At 36.5% G+C, this 19959-nt stretch overlaps 1 protein-coding gene across 3 annotated transcripts in view; it reads left to right on the top strand.

Moving 5' to 3' along the window:
* PRKN (parkin RBR E3 ubiquitin protein ligase) overlaps positions 1–19959 on the top strand; it is an 852414-nt gene that overhangs the window by 251771 nt on the left and 580684 nt on the right. For all 3 annotated transcript variants that reach the window (XM_068405902.1, XM_068405892.1, XM_068405910.1), the window contains exon 3: positions 17156–17396. In XM_068405902.1, coding sequence (XP_068262003.1) covers positions 17156–17396 — 241 coding nt within the window. The remainder of the gene's footprint in view (positions 1–17155; positions 17397–19959) is intronic.

Below are 19959 nucleotides of genomic sequence, written 5' to 3' on the forward strand. Positions count from 1 at the left end.
AAACTAAAAATGATCTTTTCTTACAATTAGAAGCACTGTAGGGTGAAAATCGTTGCACTTATTTTGATGGGGAAGGTGTTTGAAGATTCTGTTTTGCAGCTCAGAGGGAAAAGACATCTCACAGGATGTTAGGAATTTATGAAAGTAATTAGTGATGTTTTACTGAATACTAGATTAAATATTAGCTTGGAAAGCTATGTAAATGTCCTGAGTGCAAGAAAGACCTGCCCCTGGGCTTCAAGCATTTGCATATGTTCATTTAGAGAAACCTTCAAGTGTAACTTAAATATGTATAACTATGTTTTCATCTCTATCACTCACTCATTTGTGCAACTTGTGGAGCACAGATTAAAATTAACTTTTTTTTTAATCATGAGAAGACGGGTTTTAGTAGTGAATTGCATCATTTTGTCTTTGCAATTATATCCACACGGCCCCCCTAAATGGTGCATCAGTGTTTGTACTGAGCCAAGCTACAATGAATCTGTTCTAGGTGCATTTTTGTTCTGCATACATCCTGGGCAGCAGAGGCTGACAGAAGATTCCTCATACTACATGGTCTCTGTTGTGCCACAGCTCCTGAAATACTGATTTATTATGATTAATCCAAACACTGAATTGAATTTTTTTAAGGGTTTAGAACATAAGTTGGAAAATATGCCTTTTATCCATTTCTTATTAGTTTTTTTTTTTCCTCATGTACAATGGGGGAACTGTCACTGGTCATCGCTGTTAGAAAATGACAGCACAGGTTTACAAGTACAGTAGTCTCATCTATAAGAACACTGACCCCCTATAGTAGTATCTCTATGATTTTTCAGGATTTTTTGAAATGTTTTTATACATAAAGCTTTATATAGCAAAATTCCACAATTTTTATGAGTGCCTTGTGACTGTATCTTTAAAAGTGATAAATAGCAACAATTTTGTGTATAAAACAGTTCCAACAGAAACATAAACTATTGCTAATTAATACAGAAAAGAAAATCAGATACAATTAATGTGGTTACACTTAATTAATACGTATGATTTGCGTTACCAGTTGTCTTAATTTTGCGGTAATTTTTTATGTGTTCCTTTTAAAGACTTGCATTAATATATTACATGCATGCACAGGTGATCACAGGCAGCTGAATGTCCAAGTTCACAAATGACTATTAAGCTGTGTTCATGCCTCTTGCTCGTTCTCCTTATGAACTAGCACTTGATAGCTTAACTCTCTTGGGTAATTTAAGGCAGAGATGTCCAAACTCTTGGGGTGTGGGCGTGATGGGAGTGCATAATTTTGTGCAGAGGGAGGCACATGCAGGCAAACCTCTGCTGCTGTATGATCAGGTGCGTGCCTGTGGTCAAAGTGCAGCTGTGGTCAGGGACTGCCGGTCACATCAGAGGACATTGTCCTAAAACCCAGTATGTGACTTGTTAGCCAGGCAAGAGATTGGAAGTGCTCCTAGTACCGTGACAAAGAGGACATGGCTTCCTGGCTCCAAAGCAGTTCTGGTCTCTTTGCTGCTGGTGGATAAGGAGCATTCAGAAAAAAAGGAGTCATGAACAGTCTGGGTTTGCACTACAGGTACTGTATGTGGTGTATCCTTGGATCTGTACTGTAAGTGCTGTGGAGAGTGATCCTTTAGCAACTGCTGGAGCTTTGGCATCTCTACCATTTGCAATCGTACCCTTCTATTGAGTAGATCCTTCCTTCCAGAATTAAGTGGCATCATCATGACAGGTTATCCATTTAGTCTATGCTTACAAAATCAAACTGTTGTTTTATAGTAAAGAAAGCCATAGCAAAAGTGGTGTGATTCCATTTCTATATTAAAATACCTGATTCTGTCTCTTGAACTGAATTTTGGTTTTGTGCATTGTCAAGACAGGACAGTGAAACATTTTATATATCTTGAAGTTAAAAGAGGTGGTTTTCAAGCTTACGCCCACTAGGTTGATAATATGGTTCTAACTTAATTTCTGGTGTTTATATCTGGAAATGACTGTGATTTAGCTTACATCAACTTAATGTGGAACTCTGTGCTAAGACTGGCAACAAGATTATCAATTAATGTTTTGTTCTAATACTTTTTATTGTCGTAGATACTATTAACATAAGAACAGTTTATTTCCTATATTGCTACAAGCCAGTTATATCATACAGCAGTAGCTATAGGTAGCAACAGCAGCCATTTGGCTCTAGGTACTAGCTTTATTCTATTCTATTTTGCATATTTTTACAGAAAGGTGTTTCAATGCCCTTTCTCAGGCCCATACTCAGATCCTAGTCCTGTTTCTCACTGCCCACCCTGTTTGTTTCATCTTCCACAGAAACCCAGCTGCCTGAGATCATAACTGTTCTAAACCACCACAAAACAGGATCTAATGCCAAATTCTCATGTACCCAGTCCATCCCTGCTCAGCCAACCAATGGGGGCATTTATGTTAAGATAGGGGCATAAAATAATGGCCCATGTGCAGGTAGTTTCCTGATTTAGTATCTCCATGCAAGCAAACAGGACCTATGTTATGTCCTTGTACTTCCTGCAAGTGATATGAATACTGCCAGTAGCAGATGTATCACAGTTTTCTAATGTTTTTTTGTTTTGCAAATGAGTTCCAGGTTAAATCGTGCAAGTAGCAGAAAATCTAAAAATAATAATAACCAAAAAAAAAAGCATTTCTGATGTCCTAAAAAACAAACATGAAATAGAACTTCTTTTACAGTTCCAAAAGATTGAGGAAAGCTGTTGGTTTTGCATCATGCTTTAGAGGAGAAACAACTCTGAGCCTTTCTTAGCACAGAAGCAAATGAATTACCGTCTCAAGGGTTCTGTGCTGAAAACCGTCATCTTCTCCCACTTGTCTAAATCTTTCGTTTTTTCACAGGGTGCTAGATAGAGTCAGCTTCTACAGTGACTCAGTTGTTTTCCAGATAACCTGTACCTTGAGCCCTCTAGGTCATCTTAGATCTATTAGCTATGGCCACACAGATGCCTTCTACCCCTTTCAAAATGTATGAGTGCCCTAAGGCAACTTGCATTCATGGATGTGGGTGTGCAGCTTGTTGGAACTTGAATACACAGCCTGGGTCCGCCTCTCCAGACTAGCTAAAATAGTGCTAAAATCTGACGATATTCGGGTGGAGCCCGACGGAGCTCTCATCCTGCTTGTTTCGGGTGAAGGCCACATCCTGCTGTATCTAGAAAGCCCTGTTGAACCGGCAGTGCCCTGTGACAAACAGCATCCAAAACCTGAGCAATGATCTTAATTATTTGCAAATAACATTGCATCTTTTGGCCTTATTTGTTGTTCGCTCCATTTCCCAGTCACAGGACAAGTGAAAGCAGTAATTGGTAATTTCTCATCAAATAGTGTTGAAAATCTTATTTTCTTTGTGAGTTTGCTATATTAAAATACTTGTGTACATTTGATTCTGTACTTGAAAAAAAAGGAAAAAGTTGAAGTAGAGGAATTCTTGTTGGTACAAATTTACCTAAAGGCATGAAAGGCATGGACGCTCTGGAGTACAACTGGTAGTAGAACCCAAGTAAACTGAGTTTCAGTACTCTACCTGAATTAAAAAAGAAAAAATTTCCACACATTTCAGAGATGAAAAATAAAATAATTTATGAAAATTTACAAATTAAAAAAGATCCAGATGCTGTCCCTTGTGTTTAACTTAGACAAATATGTCAGTGTTGAACAAGGGAAATTCTGTCCCTTGGTAGAACCACAGGAATGTTCACAGATCCATGGACCTTCCTTTCCACTCAAACCAGCCCATCCCTGTTTTCCCTGGATCTTCTCTGTTTTCATTTCCAGTGGTAACTTGTTTGAAGAAAGGAAGATAATTTATGCTATACTTGTAAGGGTTTCAGTTTTACATCCTGTTAATTGCAGCCAGCCAACTCTAGCATCATTTGAGTGGACACTGATAAAAGCACATGAATACAAGCTCCGCTTTGCTCTTAACTATGTGCTTCTGAACATGCACATACTGTCATTGAATTCACTTCAGAGCTTTTCTCACTCAAGGCAAAGAGGATAAAAACAAAAGAAAAAATAGAAATGTGACTTTGTGCTTGTTAGTCAGTTTTTGACAGGGACCGAAGTTGAGACTGGACAAGATCAAAGAGCTTTAGGAAGCTGAATGTGTAACATCTGTAACACAAATTACGGTGTTGACTCTTACAGGGATAAGAGCAACATCGGCTCTGACTTCTCAGTAAGATGAGAATTCCAGGACTGTTAAAGCCGGTCCCTGGCTGAAGTCAGAAAGTGTTCTCACACCATGAAATAATAATTAACACAAAGAGGCATTGTGAAGGTAGGTTGCATCTTACCTATTGGAGTACCCATCCACTCTGATAAAAAGCATGCTAAAAGACAAGGATGATGCTTGCTATGTTCTGATGTGACGATCACTGTCACAAAAAACCAGAAGCCATGCTGGTAGTCTCTCTGCTTTTTCTTGTTGAAGTGTGGCAGTCATTGGCTTTGTCTTCTTGTTTTGTTTTTTCTTCCCTTTATTGTGTGGTTGAATTACCTGTTTTCCAGCTTTAAAATGTGTCTGTACTGTACTGTTTGTTCAGCTCTTAAGACAGAGATGGTTTCCAAGTCCAGGACTACAAAGCTTAATTCCCATTGCTAAGGAAAGTTCACAGGAGTTTGTATGCTTTCTTGGCACAACTGTTAACAAGGCAATTTTTTTTTTAAATACTAGATTTTTAAAATTGATTTTTCATGGAGCTAGCTGAGTGAACCAGGCCTGATCCTCTGGAGAAACCATTATGGTGGTTTTACTAGATACACCACTAGAAAGAAATAGTTAACAATTGTTGTAAAACCTGTTGAATCTCCACCCTGTAAGAAAAATGGTCAACTAATCTTTTAAACAGAGGGGCTTAGTTCTGAACAGAAGGCAGCATACATTTACTAATATTCATTTAGTCATTCTATGCTACCTTTACCTGTTTCCTTCAGTCTCTGTAAACCTAGATAAATGTAACTGCCAGCAAATCACTGCATAAAAGTCTGTGATTAGTCAGTTGTTGTGGTCATCAATTTTAATTAAAGTATTACCTGCAAATAGTAGTAGTACCCCCTCCCCCCAGATAATCTGAAATGTGTCTGCTGATGCCTTTGACAGGAGCTCAGAATTAGACAATTGGGGTGTGTCTGCACTAGTGTCTTAGTTTGAAACAGGAGTGTGCTTTTGAAATGGATCACATGAAAAGATCTGAATATTCCAGATTTTTTAGATGCTTAGAGTAAGAGTTAAACTTATTTGTGACACACCTGTAAAAAGCATGTGATATGTTGCAAACTGAATGTATGCAGAAGAGAGAAGGCCATGATACAAAAATCTTCAAATTAATTTTCAGAAACCTTGTTTATCGTAATAATCTCTGCTTTCCTAACTAAATCTGAATCCTGAACTTCCCTGTCATAGCTTGATGCTGTATCACTGGAGATTTCTATCTTAAAATTGAATGGCCTCAGGGAAAAATTGAAGATTTTTTTTCCAGGTAAGGATAAAAGCACACTCATAAAGCAGGTTTCCTTTATCTTTTTAATGGGTCATTATTCTCTTGTTCTGATGTTCAAAACCACCTTTCATCTGTAACTCAACAGGGCTTTCTTACCTCCCTTTTATAGTGGTAAATTTAATACACAAGTTGATTATTTAGCAGAATGAGTCTGGATTCACATTTAAGTCATGTTTTCCATTTATGCTAGACATTTCTTGAAAAATCACAGTTTACTTAAAAGTAAAACAAAGGATCTTTTAATTTTAATAGCAAATTTTAATTTTTTATATCATATCTTCTTAGCATTCACCTTGTATGTGTTAGTTTGTGTTCTTCCTTTTAAAATAAGACATGATTGCATATGGAATGGGAAGGAAAGAGGTGACAAACTATGCCCACATGTACTGGGCATAGGAATTAATTTATTATATGAGTGTTTTCTGATATGGTGTATATCTTACAATTAGCGATTGTGAAGAATCTGTAAGCTAACTATTTTGTAACATATCTAACTATACCTCTAGCTAACCCTTCCCAGCCTCTTCTACCCCAAAGTAAAATCCAGTTAGATATGTAGCTGTACTGTGTGACATTGCATTGCATAGATTTTCCAGCAATGCCCAGTAGGTTTGTTTATTCTACTGGGATGGTTTTGGTACGCATATCCCAAAACTCAAATCTAAGACCATTTTCACCTGGCACAGTAACTGTTAGGTTAAAAGCAAGCCTTCAGGTAAAATCAGGGAAAGCTCTGGAAAATATTTGATTTCTTGTCCGTGTTTATACTAGTGGGTTAACAAGTTACCAAGTAAACCCACACGGGATGTCCACTAGGCTTTATTTATGGCTGCTCTTATAGCAACTGCTCAAAGTGATATGTAGATGCATGCACTGGGATAAGTAGAAGACCAAAATGCTCTTTGGTTGGGATGTATATCAGGTGCTGGCCATAAAGCATGAAAAAGACGTCTGTGAATGACTAGTTGAAGTACCTGAAATAAGTATTTATAGCTATTAAACTTTTGATGCACTAGGCAAGAAATCCCTATGAAAATTCACTTTCCACAGTGGAGTATTAACTATACACAGGAATTCTTGCAGAACTCTCTGGAGAAGGGAATTACACAAATTCCTTTCTGCAACCCTACAGCTGCCACCGTAGTCCCCCCATCAGCATGAGGGACCACTGAAGCCTTTAGGATATTTTCAGAGTTCTGTGTAGTAAGTGACTCCCCACTTTTTCAAATACAATTTATATCTCATTTATTATTATTATTATTATTATTAGGGTGTCAGTGTGAGGCCACTTTTATGCCTATTCCTCACGTGCTCACTAAGGCTTAATATAGGCGTTAAGGGAAGACAGAGAAGTGTGACCAGATTGGCAGCTTCTACCTGGCTAACAAAAGCTAAAGAAGAATTTAGCTAAAGAAGCTAAAGGGAAAAGGAATTAAAAATGAAATTTTATGTTAGTCAAACAACATATAGTCCACAGTCCTGAGGCCATGCTGCATGCTGCAGAATCCTAACAGTGCTGGCTTATGAGACCTTTTCTGAGCTTAGTACCTTTTATCACCATTTAACCCAGAATAAAATGTGTCCACAATGTAATTCATTCAAGCATTTTACAATATACACTTGTTCTTTTTTGGTGTGGCCTGAGAAGAAATCAGAGCAATGGAAAATATAATTCATATCTGGTAAATAATAAGCTTTCTTATTTTATGTTTACAGCTGTAGATAACATGTTTAGAGATTGTAAGTTGTATCAGGTAGTTCAGTGAGGAAGATGGAAAAATAATGAGGTGCATTCAACTGCATTTAGGAGGCAAGCGAACAGTCACAAAAACTTAACTGTATTCATTTTTAATTTAGTATTATAAACTTTTCATTGATCTGTTACTTTCTATACAGACTTTATAATAAATCGCAATTTTATAGATTGTTCTTAGTGTACAGTACATGAAATTAGAAGAAGGAAAAAATTGTTCTTTTACTGAGGAGAAAAGTTTCATGTGAATTTAGTGTTCGTTTGACTGTATTTCTCCTCCATTTTATATCAGCATGATATATTCTTAATGTACTGTTGAGATATTGATACCTTTGTAAACATAATATCAAAAAGTTTGGCTGCCTTCTATGTCTTGCAGATCATTATGCAGAGTTTTAAAGGGAATAGCAATAATCTAAGCAGGTGTTTTAATGTTGCAAACTGTCTCATATGCTGCCAATAAAACATCTTTATTTAGTTTAAGGATTAATTTATCTTTTGGGAATTTGTGCTCGAAGGCCTACATTCAAGAAAAGTTATCATGTTAATAAAGTCGTGGTATTAGTAATGCCATTTGAAAAAATATATATAGCATTGCTAAGGTCTTAGATTGTGTACAAAAAATAATAACCCTGCAAAGTTCCTAACTAAGAATTATGTCTGCATTCCCTCCAGTGAGCTAGAAATTAACATTAAAGTTTTGTGTCTTAAAATGTGAAAAAGATGGAAATGAGGCATAAAGTGATTTGTAAGTGAAGGAAGAGGGGGAATTTTGACTTAGTTTAAATTTAGTGCGAGTAAGTTTAAATACTCTTGGTTGAATACATTTCCATTTCCAGCAAATTATTAACTCATTAAGGAACTAGTCAATAATATTGTAAGTCTTGTACTTCTCTTTAAAGAGTATCATTCAAAGCAAAACCTTTGTAATATATGACCTGTAGTGTTATGCTGTAAATCAGAGGACTTTGTAAAGGCTAGTCAAGGCTTCCTGCTGCACAGGGGGACCGTTAGCTGGAGGACCTGAAGTCAATCACACAATATCCGCCTGTTTCCTCTTGTCCAACTTCTATTGTTCTCTTTGATAAAAAATAATAGCATCTTAATTTGAATGTGTATGGATTAACCCTTTTTGTATGGCATTACATAAAAAAGTACCTCATAGAAGCTGAGTAACAAGCAGTTCTCATAGCAGGTATATCATGTTCCACATGGAAATTCAAAGCAATGGTAAGATTTATGATTTTAAGTAAATGTCTCAGGACTCCTAGGATTATCTTTCCTGACAGAGTATAGATGGAGTTTCTTCCTCTCACCTGGCACTTGCATAAGGGACAGACTCTTTACAGAGGTCTTTAGAAAGTTCAGTCTCACAGAAAGACAAAATATATAGCAATATATACCAATTTTACTCCTATGCTTGCTGTTTGCTCTAATCCTGCATTATCAATTGGCAAACACAATCAGGACTGTGACAACTTTGCAGAACATGTATGTTTCTCTAGGGGAGGTTATAAAGTGGCCCTGATTTGTTACTCAGAAGCCTTCCCTGGATTCCACTAAACTTCATTTGTCTATGTAAAAATAATTATTTTGCCTTTTGCTCTACCGTTCTCAAACAGTAAGAGACAAACCCTATATCGCACTTACAGTACAGTAACATCAGATTAGGTCTTTTTATATGAAAAGACTTTTGTAATGCTGTTGTGTTTTGGGATGAAAGTTTCACAGAGTCTTTGGAGTGTCAAATTAGCAAAAATTTGCAGGCATTACACTTCATCAGTGTGGGTCACTTTATCAGTCCCTAAAATGAGTCCAAAATGTATTGTATTCAATGTGGGATTGTAAAAAATCTTGGCAAGAAACAGCTTATTACCTTATGTCTCAATGAAGGTGAGGTTTTAATAAGATGCCTGCAAAGACCACCAGTACTTAAAAAAACATACCATGGAAGAGAGAGAGTAATAAAGAATAATGTCAGAAGGTCTATTTTGAAATTAAGACATATTGAACATTCTAGGAACACTAAATCAACCAAATCCCCAGTTTTTAGATTTGTCTGAAGAAGGTTTTGCTTTTTTTATAATGGGAATGTCTTTCAGAGACATTTGCTTAGGTTTTGGTTGCAGTCCTAAAGCACACATTTCAAGCACTGATTTAGCCATCATCTGTCTTTTTTCTTTTTTTTTCTTCACTTCTCTTGTTTCATGGCACAGAAGTGGTTTTTCCCAACACATGAATCAGCCCAAACTTTAGCCTTCTGTGATGGAGAAAAAAGTTTTCATAGTTTTCATTAACATGTGAATGCAAAAATCTCATCTTTCAGGAGGTATCTTCCAGGGCAGGATGCGACTATTCATTTCCACCCCTGCAGTCCTTCTCTCTAGGTTGTATTCTAGGACAGCCTAGCCAGATCTAGCCAGATCTGCAGACTCTAAAGGATATGGAAATTGGAATTGCAAGTTTTTCTGCCCCACCACAAACTATTGAGGAAAAAAATCTTAGAGATAGCTTTTAATGAGGAAGAGGTCTATACATGTAATTCACATAGAGTGAGTCACACGTAAATGATTCACATAGAACTGTTTTTTTATTAATTTGAAATACATCCACATGCACTATCCTGCATTCTGAGCTGATATATGATGCAGAGTTAGGGGGCACCTGGTAGCTAACCTGAATTAACCACTCCATGAAACCCACTTAGAAATCCTTTGTTCTCTCCTGTAGGTACACCACACAGTCACTACTTTAATAGAAACAACCAGATACATTTTCTAGTGTGTTGTTGAAGCTGTAGCTGCAATTAATACCTTTATTATTTATGTTCCAGAAATTTGAAGGGATTCCTCCTAAAATAATTTTGGCCTAATAATGACTTCTTAATTTTCCAGATAGAAAAGACTTGAAAACATATATTATGTGTTCATTTCTTACGTGTAAGGATCTGAAGTTTCTAACCTTTAGGAAAATCCAGCAGATGGTACATTGTAACTCCAATTTTTTGTCCTTTGTATATATCATCGACTGTGATTATCTTTTCAAAAGGAGAAAATATGAGGATCTTGGCAGTTTCTAGCATATTTTATTTGTGTAACATGAAAAATAAATTAGTAGCAATGAGCAATCATTGTGTTCCCGTGCCCTCTACAAGGCCAATTTAACATTCTGCGGACTTCTCCCTATCTCTGATGCCACAGTCCAGGAGTCATTGGCAGAGATACCCTGCCACTCAAATGGAGTTGCAGTTGAGTCACTGATTTTTGATAACTTGCCTTTCATTCCTGTTCCCAGGAGGGCAATGAGTAGAGAATGTCTTGGTGAAATGTGCTTTGGGCTGGTGGTTTTCTGGGAAAAAAAAAAAACATAACACAATGAAGCCACAATGAATGTGGCTTATCTGGGAAACAATAAATTTATATTGCTGTTTACTGTATCCATCTTCATTAACTGTCATTACAGAAAGAAGTTTTAACCATCATATCACATTAAGAATGTCCTATCCTTATTTTAAAGGTGTTTTGAAGATATATTGTTCCATCTCCTCTTAAGGCAATTTATTATATTCCAGCATCTTAATGTGCCAAAGGCCTGCCTCCCATCCACTGGTGTTTGCCGCTGGTTGAGTTAAAAATGTAGTGATTCTACGTCACTCATTTGCATCTTGTTACTCAGCTTCGCTGTTACCTGCTGAACTGAAAAATCCTATGTACTGCTTCCTTAATTTGCTGCAGTAGTCTGTCTTTGGAACTCTAACAGTAGTCCTTAAAATTATATTAGGTTTTGGATTTAGAAAGCAATGAATCTTTTCTCATAGCACATTTTTTATATCTTTCTTTTTATTCTATTTCTTTGGCACGGTCAATATTTAAACTACTGCAAGAACTGAATAGGAAGAGATTATAAAAATTAGGGTACAAATATTCTGATAAGTGAAGAGGTTTGTGCCTTTTCCTCACATTTATTTGAATAAATAATTTCAATAATACATCTATTTTTCCTTCTAGGCGTTGCTTAGCACCCACAATATTCTGAAAACTAGACAAGTACAGTAATGTATAACTCTGAAAATGTCAAAAAGGTGAACTGAAGTCAAATATAGATGTATTCCACATCATCATAACATAGCAAGTAGTTTCTGATTGCTGGAATTTAACTGCTAAGTGCTCTGTGTAATTTAGGCTCAGTGATACACGGGCTTTTTTCCCTTGCCCCCTGTGGAGCAATATTTAATTCAGTGCCACTCAGCAGACAGAATTCACACAGATGGATGGCGATATCAGATCCAGGTGCTGATTTGCTTCATTATCTTAACAGTGGTTAACTTCCCTTTGTCATGACCTGTGGAAGAGTCTCTGAGTCCAAAAGCTTATTTGGTTTTTCTTTCTGTGTCAGCTGTTTAAATAAAAGATGTTAAATTTTCTTGCAAATCTTGCTTCACATTTCTTAGACCATCATAGCTCAACAGAATGTTAATACCATATCTGTATGTTTTATTTTAGGTAATATCTACTTTCAGGTTCATTAATATTTCAGCTTTTGCTCCCTATGTAATAAAGGATTTTTTTTATTGTTTCTTTCTTTTTGCTTTTCTGAGTCATGGTCTGTGATCAGGGAATGAAAATAACATGGCTGTTCTTCCAATTGATTTCCTTTCTGTGTCTGCTGCTTTTGAGACCTAGTCTCTGTCCTTGGGTGGTGAGAAGGTTAGAATAATAGTAGAGTGAGGTTCGGTGGGCTTATTTTTCTCTCTTCTGGAAACTTCATATGCTTTTTTTTCTGTTTAGAGCATCACCTTCAGTATCTCTTTACACTATCCATGGGAAAAGATTTTTCGAATAAAGTTCGTGTGTCATCTGCACTTTTACATGGGTCCTATTGGTTTGTAGAGGTGTATTGTGCTAGGGAAATCTGGAGAGCTTTTTTTTATTATTTCATTCATTTTACAGATTAATGAGACAAAAATGTTCCCCTTATTTTCCCATCTGATACTGAAATGCAGCACAGTTAAGAAAAAGCCTAACTGGAAAGCCAACATTTTGATTCTTTTTGATCATTCCTAGAAGTTTAAAAATAAATTTTCTTAAGCATTTTCCTTGTGTGAATCTCTTACTGAGTGGCATCAGGCAGTCTATTATCTGCTTAATCTAAACAGGCAGCAATTAGTCAAACTGTTATTGTTTCCACTCTATAGGCCCCAAGGATTCATGGGCAAAGATGTGGCTCTCCAGATAATAAGAAAACTGGATCTTAGGTAGTGGAGTGTGAACAATTGTTTTGAGATTGATAGGCAATAAAAAAACCCCAAACACCTAAAAACACACAATTGATCATCAACACAAAATGAAAATAATTCAAATTCCTTTTCAAGACAAAACACCACAAGAAATTAGCCTTTTTACATTCAAATCCAAAGCTTTGAATTCAAACTATTCTCTGCTCTAGTTTTTCTTTAAATAAAAGATTTCAAAATAAGGTGTATTGCACTTCAGAAAATATAATGTGACTTCTCTAGTGGGCTATATATTTGTTAGATGGAGAACACTTATTTCAGTGTTGATGTTAATATCAAATATGTTGTCAAGAAGATATCAAGCAGAAATCTGTCTGAACAAGAAGATTTCAGAGTTACCAAAAGAGTCATCTTTTCCCTCTTCATAATTTAGCTCAGTGTCCCAAAGTGACCTTCTAGTTAGCCCACAGCTGGCAGCACCAAAGGATATCGTGTAATTCACTCAGGATGTGTTGATTCAGCCTTGTGAAATTCAACTTGAGAATTCAGAAAAAAATTACAAAAGCAGAAGTTTTGAATGAGAAAAGTTAATTTCATCTGCTATTAATTCATTTTTCCAAGTTGGCCAAAACCCATTCTCTGTAAAGAAACAGTCCTTAATACTGTGTTTCATCACTTCTGGATCTTCTCAGCTGCTTTTATTGTAGTGCAAGGAGATACTTCATAATCTGCAATATATACACTTGCAGTATTTCCCTTTGGAATATGGATCACAGGCATTAATTTGGATCAACAGAAAAGACAAGACAATATCTCTAGAATCATTAATAATAGATATTCTCACAAGAAATGTTTCCTGAGGCATAAAACAAATACATTTTTGTATTGAATTGATGTAAACAATTCTTAGATTTGTGTTACAATAGTAACCTAAGGCAAAACCTAAACATTTACAGAAATAGTTTTAATTCTACCTCTTTTTTTCAGAGAAAAAAGCTGCAGACCTAGCCCACCTGCCATCTATGAAATGCAGTGTGCTATAAAGCGTTATTCACCTGTCTTCATTTAGCCCACATCTAGGGCTAAACTAAAACCAGCTGTTCTATCACGCAATGACCCCTTCCCAGCCTGAAGGGGAATCAGAAAAAGGGAAGGAGACCCTTGGGTTGAAATTGAAACAGATTTAATAAAATAAGAAAACTAATATTAGTACTAATGCCAATACAGAATACACAGTTATACTCAGCCCACATAGTGGTCGCAAGCTGCACACTCCCAGTGGTGAACGCTGGATGTCGAACACTGCACAACAGTCACAACAAATGGGAGAGGAGGCCTCAGGAGAGGAATGATGGGTGAACCCCTACAGGGATGGCAACCATTGGGAAAGAGGGGTCTCTTTAGCAACTTCCCAATTTATAGTGACCGTGATGTTCATGGTATGGAACACACCTGTGAGGCAGCCTGGGTCAGCTGCCCTGGCTTTCGCTCATCCTAGCTTAAGTACCTGGCTAACCCAAAACTGCTAAAGGCCTTGATCATCATGGAAACCTGCATACCGTGACTGGCCACCAATTAAAACGGAGTTTTATCAACTTTACCAACTAAAACTTTTTCATCAGCTTTGTTCCCACCATATTGGGTGCTGCAGTCCTCTCAGAAATGCAGCTTTTCTGAAGAGAAAATTGATTCTATGATTCCACCCCAGCGAAACCAGGACATCACCCTAATTCTGGGACCTGGTTGGTGATATTGTCATCCAGGTCTCTTCACAACTAAGATATGATCATAAGCCTTTTTTTTTTCTCTTGTACTGTCTTCTCACTTTTCTTGCAAACGATGAAAATTACTTTCCTCCTTTAAACACAAGCCAAACTCAATTCAAATGCAGTCAGAAACAACATTACAAAACTGATGATTTGGGATTCCATGTTTATTACTGCTCAGTGACTTCCATATCAAATATACTCTGTGCACAAATCAAAGGATGTTGTTTGTTTTTACTGGCTGCTATCTTTGACAGCTTATCCTGGGATCTGCTAATTAAGCTTTCCTGTGACTATGACCTACATTATCATCATCAGTAGTGATGTTCAATGTTCCAAAGTTTGTTCTTGTTTTTGATAAAGAGATGCAAGAAAGCTAAGATACAACATGTTCACCTGCCCTTTTAAAATTAAAATTTTTATTAAGTGAAATCCAGGAATATGCTATTGCTATGGTCATATGGATGTGTAATTGCCCAAAGTGCAAATTTTACATCTTTTTTTGGAGTATGTCATTCTTGACATTATTGGAGAGAACAGTAGGTAAGGCGGGGCTCTGTTTTGTCAGCCCTTCCTTTGTATCTAAGCTAACCACCTACCCTCCAGCCTGCAAAAAGAACTGGAAAGGAACCTGTACTTTTTAAAGATCAGTTGATTTAAACTATCCATCTAAATGTGTACAGCAGTCACGATCAAGCAAGAGTGGTTGAAAAAGGTAGTGGTTTTGCAGGGGCATTTCATTTGATTTAAGCAGCCCTTGCCATCCCTCCTCTTCTCTCTTCTGCACTATCCCCTTAGTGTGACTGTAGCACAGTATCAAGCTGTGAACTGAATAAGGGAACTGATACAAACTTTAAAAAGAAGTAAACTGAGAAGGATAGTAGATGATGAGAAAAAATAAAAGGCAGGACAGAGGCTGCAGGAGCAAGCAAAACTGCCAGAGGAGATGCTCATTAAAACATGGTTTCACTGATTGACAGTTGATTAAGGGTTTCCAAAGTTGTGCGTTTTTACATATATACCTATTTCCCTTTGTAATTCTAGCTGTAACTGAGCAAATCACTTTTGAGCTTCTCATTCGCCTAGGTTATTAATTTCATTATTAATTTCTCTTAGGTTATTAAATTCTTTAATATTATACAGCACTCTTAGTTGGAGTTTTAGAGTGACAGCCGCATTTTGGCTTTTCTGTTAATGAGTGAAATTATTAAGCTATTTAAATAGATCTTGTTAAAATGTTATGAGCAACAAGCTGTACAAAAAAGGAGACCTTTAGTGTAAACATAAAGTTTTAAAGTTGAAATCTAATAAGTGCTTTGTTTGAATATTAAGACTGCAGAATCCATGCTCTGAAAAATCTCTCCTGGCTGATTACTGCTTCACTAAAGAGAGAGTGTGTTATCAAAAATTCAATTTAAAAAAACAACCAAACAAGCAATATTTTTGCCTTTTAGAACTGCATTACATAAGAAAGAAAGAGTGGAGGGGGAAGTACTGAGAAATAATGCAAGAGAATGAAGGAAAACCACTAAACAGAAATGAGACCAGAAGAGGAAAAGTGGTAAAAGAGAGAGAGTGGGATAATAACAAGGGCATAAACAGCACTAAAATATCTGTAAACGAATCTTTTGCAATTAAAAATGCATGTAATAATTACAAATAAAAACTAAAAATTTTAAATATTGTGTCGATACTGAGACAAATGCTTCTGAATTCTCTTTCTGTTTCTCCCAAATGTAATCAGCAGTTTGTCTTGACATTTCAGTGCAGACATGGCCAACCTAATGATGCTGCAAAGAGATCAGACTTCTTTGTGTGTAAATTGATGTTTGTATGTGGTTCATTCATGACACTGGAGAACTAGGTGTGGATCTCCAGGAGGGATCACCCAAAAAAGAACAATTTTTTGTTGCAAGTTGTGCTGTGGAAAGTTCAATACAAATCTTTCTTGAAAGCCCTTCATTAATGATAGGTCATCTAAAATCTCTGTAATTTCTAGTTCTGAGGTAATATTTTGCTTTTCTATTCTTTATTAGGAAAATGCTGAACAAAATATGAATTCTGTCTTGATTTATCATGGATAAACCTTTTATAAGATTCTTATTCAGCCTGCTTTTTTCTGAGATCTGGAAAGATTGTCACCTCTGATGAGAACTGAGAAAGAGGAAGTACTTTTGTATATGTGAGACCTCTTGGACTAAAATGGGTAGCAATCCTTTTGTTTTACCAGCAAAGACTGTAGCAGTCATGAGATCTTCCACAAGCTTTCTCTAATTCTGAAGTCAACAGTTAAATGTCATCTTTGGACAGAATGGGAAACATACTGAGTCTACATCTAAAGCCAGATTTAGATTGAAAATTACATCAGGGACAAGAAATAAGTATCAGTCTTCATCATCATCCCTGTTTCTGTTTTCAGAGATACGTTGGAGTAGCTTGGTCATGAACTCTCTGTGATTGTCTAATTTGACCCTAAATTGCTACATGAAGAGTGTGTATCAGCATTATCTGTGCAAATGCATATTAAGTATTGAATATTCTTAGCATTTGATTTAGTAGTGCTCCCTCTGGAGTTTTTCCTTTGTGCCAATAAACCAGACTTATTTAGAGCGGTTGGCTCTGATCCACCATTTCCTTGTTAAATGTTTAGAATTTGTAAGTGTTGTGACCCTTTTGCCAATGTAAGTAATCCTAATTCCAACAATTTACACTTGTCACTTTGCTTTAAGCTCCATTACTGCACACTGAAATTCTACACAAAATGGCTTGGAGACCATTTAACAAATAACACATTGGAGATAGAGGGATTTTGTCCCTTATGTCACAATTAATTATTTATTGGGGTTTTGGTTTTGTGTTGCAGAACTGTGATCTGGCCCAGCAGAGTATCGTTCATATTGTTCGGAGTCCACAGAAGAACAGTCAGAACAAGGATGAGACAGAAGATAACCATGCTGGAGGTATTCTAAAAGCCTTGGAAAGAGAACCTGAAAGTCTAACTCGTGTGGATCTCAGTACCAGCATCCTCCCATCACTCTCTGCAGGGTTGGCTGTTATTCGAGATACTACAAAACCCAGCATTTCTCTTCCCTCTGAAAAATCAGGTAAATTGGTGATTTGGTACATTTCCATATGCAGACCTGAACATTTGCCTGTTTCTTTCTTAGGGTGAACAGTTCTATACTACAGGGAAAAAACCCCAACATATAGTTTCTTTCAGTTATTAAACAAAAAATAGAACTGTTAAGAGATGATAAGAATCTGATGTGTCTTCTAGCAAAATGATTTTGCTTTGTGGATAAACGGAGTGATTTGTTGTGTTGTTCCTGTCACTAACTTGTATTATGCTAATATTTTTACAAGTTATTATAAGCTGGCAAAAACCCCAGAGGTCTATGTGAAGTCAAAAAATAGTCTCTGTAGAATTGCCATTATAGAAGTTTCCTTAAGTAGAATGTTAGGCAGCTTATGTGCTGCAAATGTTTTTAATTTCCAATCTGTTGTAATGTTTTCATCACACCCATACATTTTGTAAAAAATATTTCTATACAATAGACTTACTATTTACAAAAACATAGCTGGCACAAAATATGATGATGATTCATACTATGGATTTTAGTAGTTCTTCATCCACCAAATTATTACTGAGAATATCTTCTCTTCATCATGAAAAATCATCTGAGGCACAAGGTAAGTTACTGCAAATGGGTTGTGCTGTAATATTTAAAATCATTCATGAGAGAGAATCTCAAGTCAGAAGGAAATATAAGAATCTTTTAGCTACTACATTAATCTTCTCAGAGTAACCCCCTCCTCACACACAGTCTAGCTAATCCTTACTGACAACTGTGTTTGTCCCCAGTGAAGAGACGTCATTCTGTGCAATACCAGACTCTGTCATGATTTGTTGTAATAGTCCATCAGAGATGTCTTTTTAGAAAGAACAGTACACAAATACCCTTTATATACAATAAGGAAGATAATACCAAACATGTAGGTCCAGAGTACAGAAGATAATTTGGGAATATCACAGAGATACCTCTGTGACTAACCTGGCCACAGAAATCATCATGCTTAACAAAATGACTACTAGAACTGTTAAAATGACTTCTAGAGAGTTTCTTAAGTAACTCATGCAGAAAATATACAATTTGTGGGAGGGTCACAGAAGTATTCCACAACTGACTTGATCAACCTCTCACTGCCAACTAATGATGAATGACTGCAGTTTAGGAACAAATTAGTACCCAGCTTAATGATCCACATCTCCCAATCTGAATGAATAATGAGATAAGAGGGGCCCATGCTGATTTAAATCTGATAAACTAGGGAAAGGGTTTGTTTCAGACTGGGCTTACTGTCAAAAGCAAGGCAATGGTGTGAGCTTTTTAATGCTACTCCTTATTTATTTTTTCACTACTGTACATGTTATGTACAGGGCCTTAATAGTTGTGCTGGACTTTATGGAATAGTTTATACATGTGTAAGACCTTTTAAAATTTGTCATGTGGTGTGTTTTTCCACAGACTGCAAACTCTGTGAAGCCAGGGACAAACTGATAGGTGTCTTCTATCGCAGCAAATATTTTCATGGCAGAATGACAGCTCAGGAAAAACTGTATTGAGAATATATGTGGACTGGTTTTATCGGTGATTAAATTAAACAGATTTTTTTGTCATAAGAAAAAAAAAAAAAAAGAAGAGCCACTGTAATGACTGACAATTCTGCCTGGAAGGATGTTAGTAACAAGTACTTTTTAGAAGCCTGTTATCTTCTCCTTGGCTTGTTTTGACTCTCACTATGAAAACTTGTCCTTGTGTCTGTTTAGCCCCACCGCATTTGTTCAATATGGGAGATTTTGATGTTTTTGTTATTAGGCTTTGGAGCGGGTTAATTTGTAATGACATAATTTGCTGAGTTAAGGAGTAGTGGGGGTTAAAAATAATCCAGCAAGAAAAAAAAATAAAAAAAAGATTAATCCTATGATCAGTTTTCCAATCAGCTTTACTGTGTAGCGAGGATTTTCTCTGGCACCGCTGAAATGAGTAATATTACTGGGAATGAGTGGCTGAAGGCTGCATATGCCACCGCTGCCTCTTGAAATTATACTTATCAAGCTATTGTCTTAGAAAGTGGATGGTTGTTGCGGTGATCAGTCTACAGTAGAAACCTATACAGTAGAACCAAAGTATAATCTTCTTTTCTGTGTGTGAGAGATCACACACAATAGGTGGACACATTTAAACTTACAATTTGAGGCAGAGGATTCATTAATTGGTGATTGTTTAGTCTAACATGCTACACAGCTATTCCGTAACTGTAGCAGTAAACACTAAGAAGTTTCATCTCTTTCTGAAGCATAAGGTTCATCTCTTTCTGAAGCCTAAGGTTCTGGTTTTTACCACAGGATGCTGACCCTATGTCCCTGCCCTGCTTTTGTTTTATTTGCCCTCCTTTGAATGCTGAGAAAAAAGACTTGTGGTAACATTTGCATTACAGAACCTTTTTGACAGCAAAAGTAGCATTTTTGAAGTATTGATTTGAAGGTCAAACTAGAATTTTGCCAGACAATCCAGGAGAGAGACAACTCTTGTTACATTGTATTGCTATTATATAAGTAAAATACTTAATTAGTATTAACTGCTCAATTGATCAGACAAAAAACTC

Source organism: Nyctibius grandis, chromosome 1 (genome assembly GCF_013368605.1).
Source record: "Nyctibius grandis isolate bNycGra1 chromosome 1, bNycGra1.pri, whole genome shotgun sequence".
Lineage (NCBI taxonomy): Eukaryota > Metazoa > Chordata > Aves > Nyctibiiformes > Nyctibiidae > Nyctibius > Nyctibius grandis.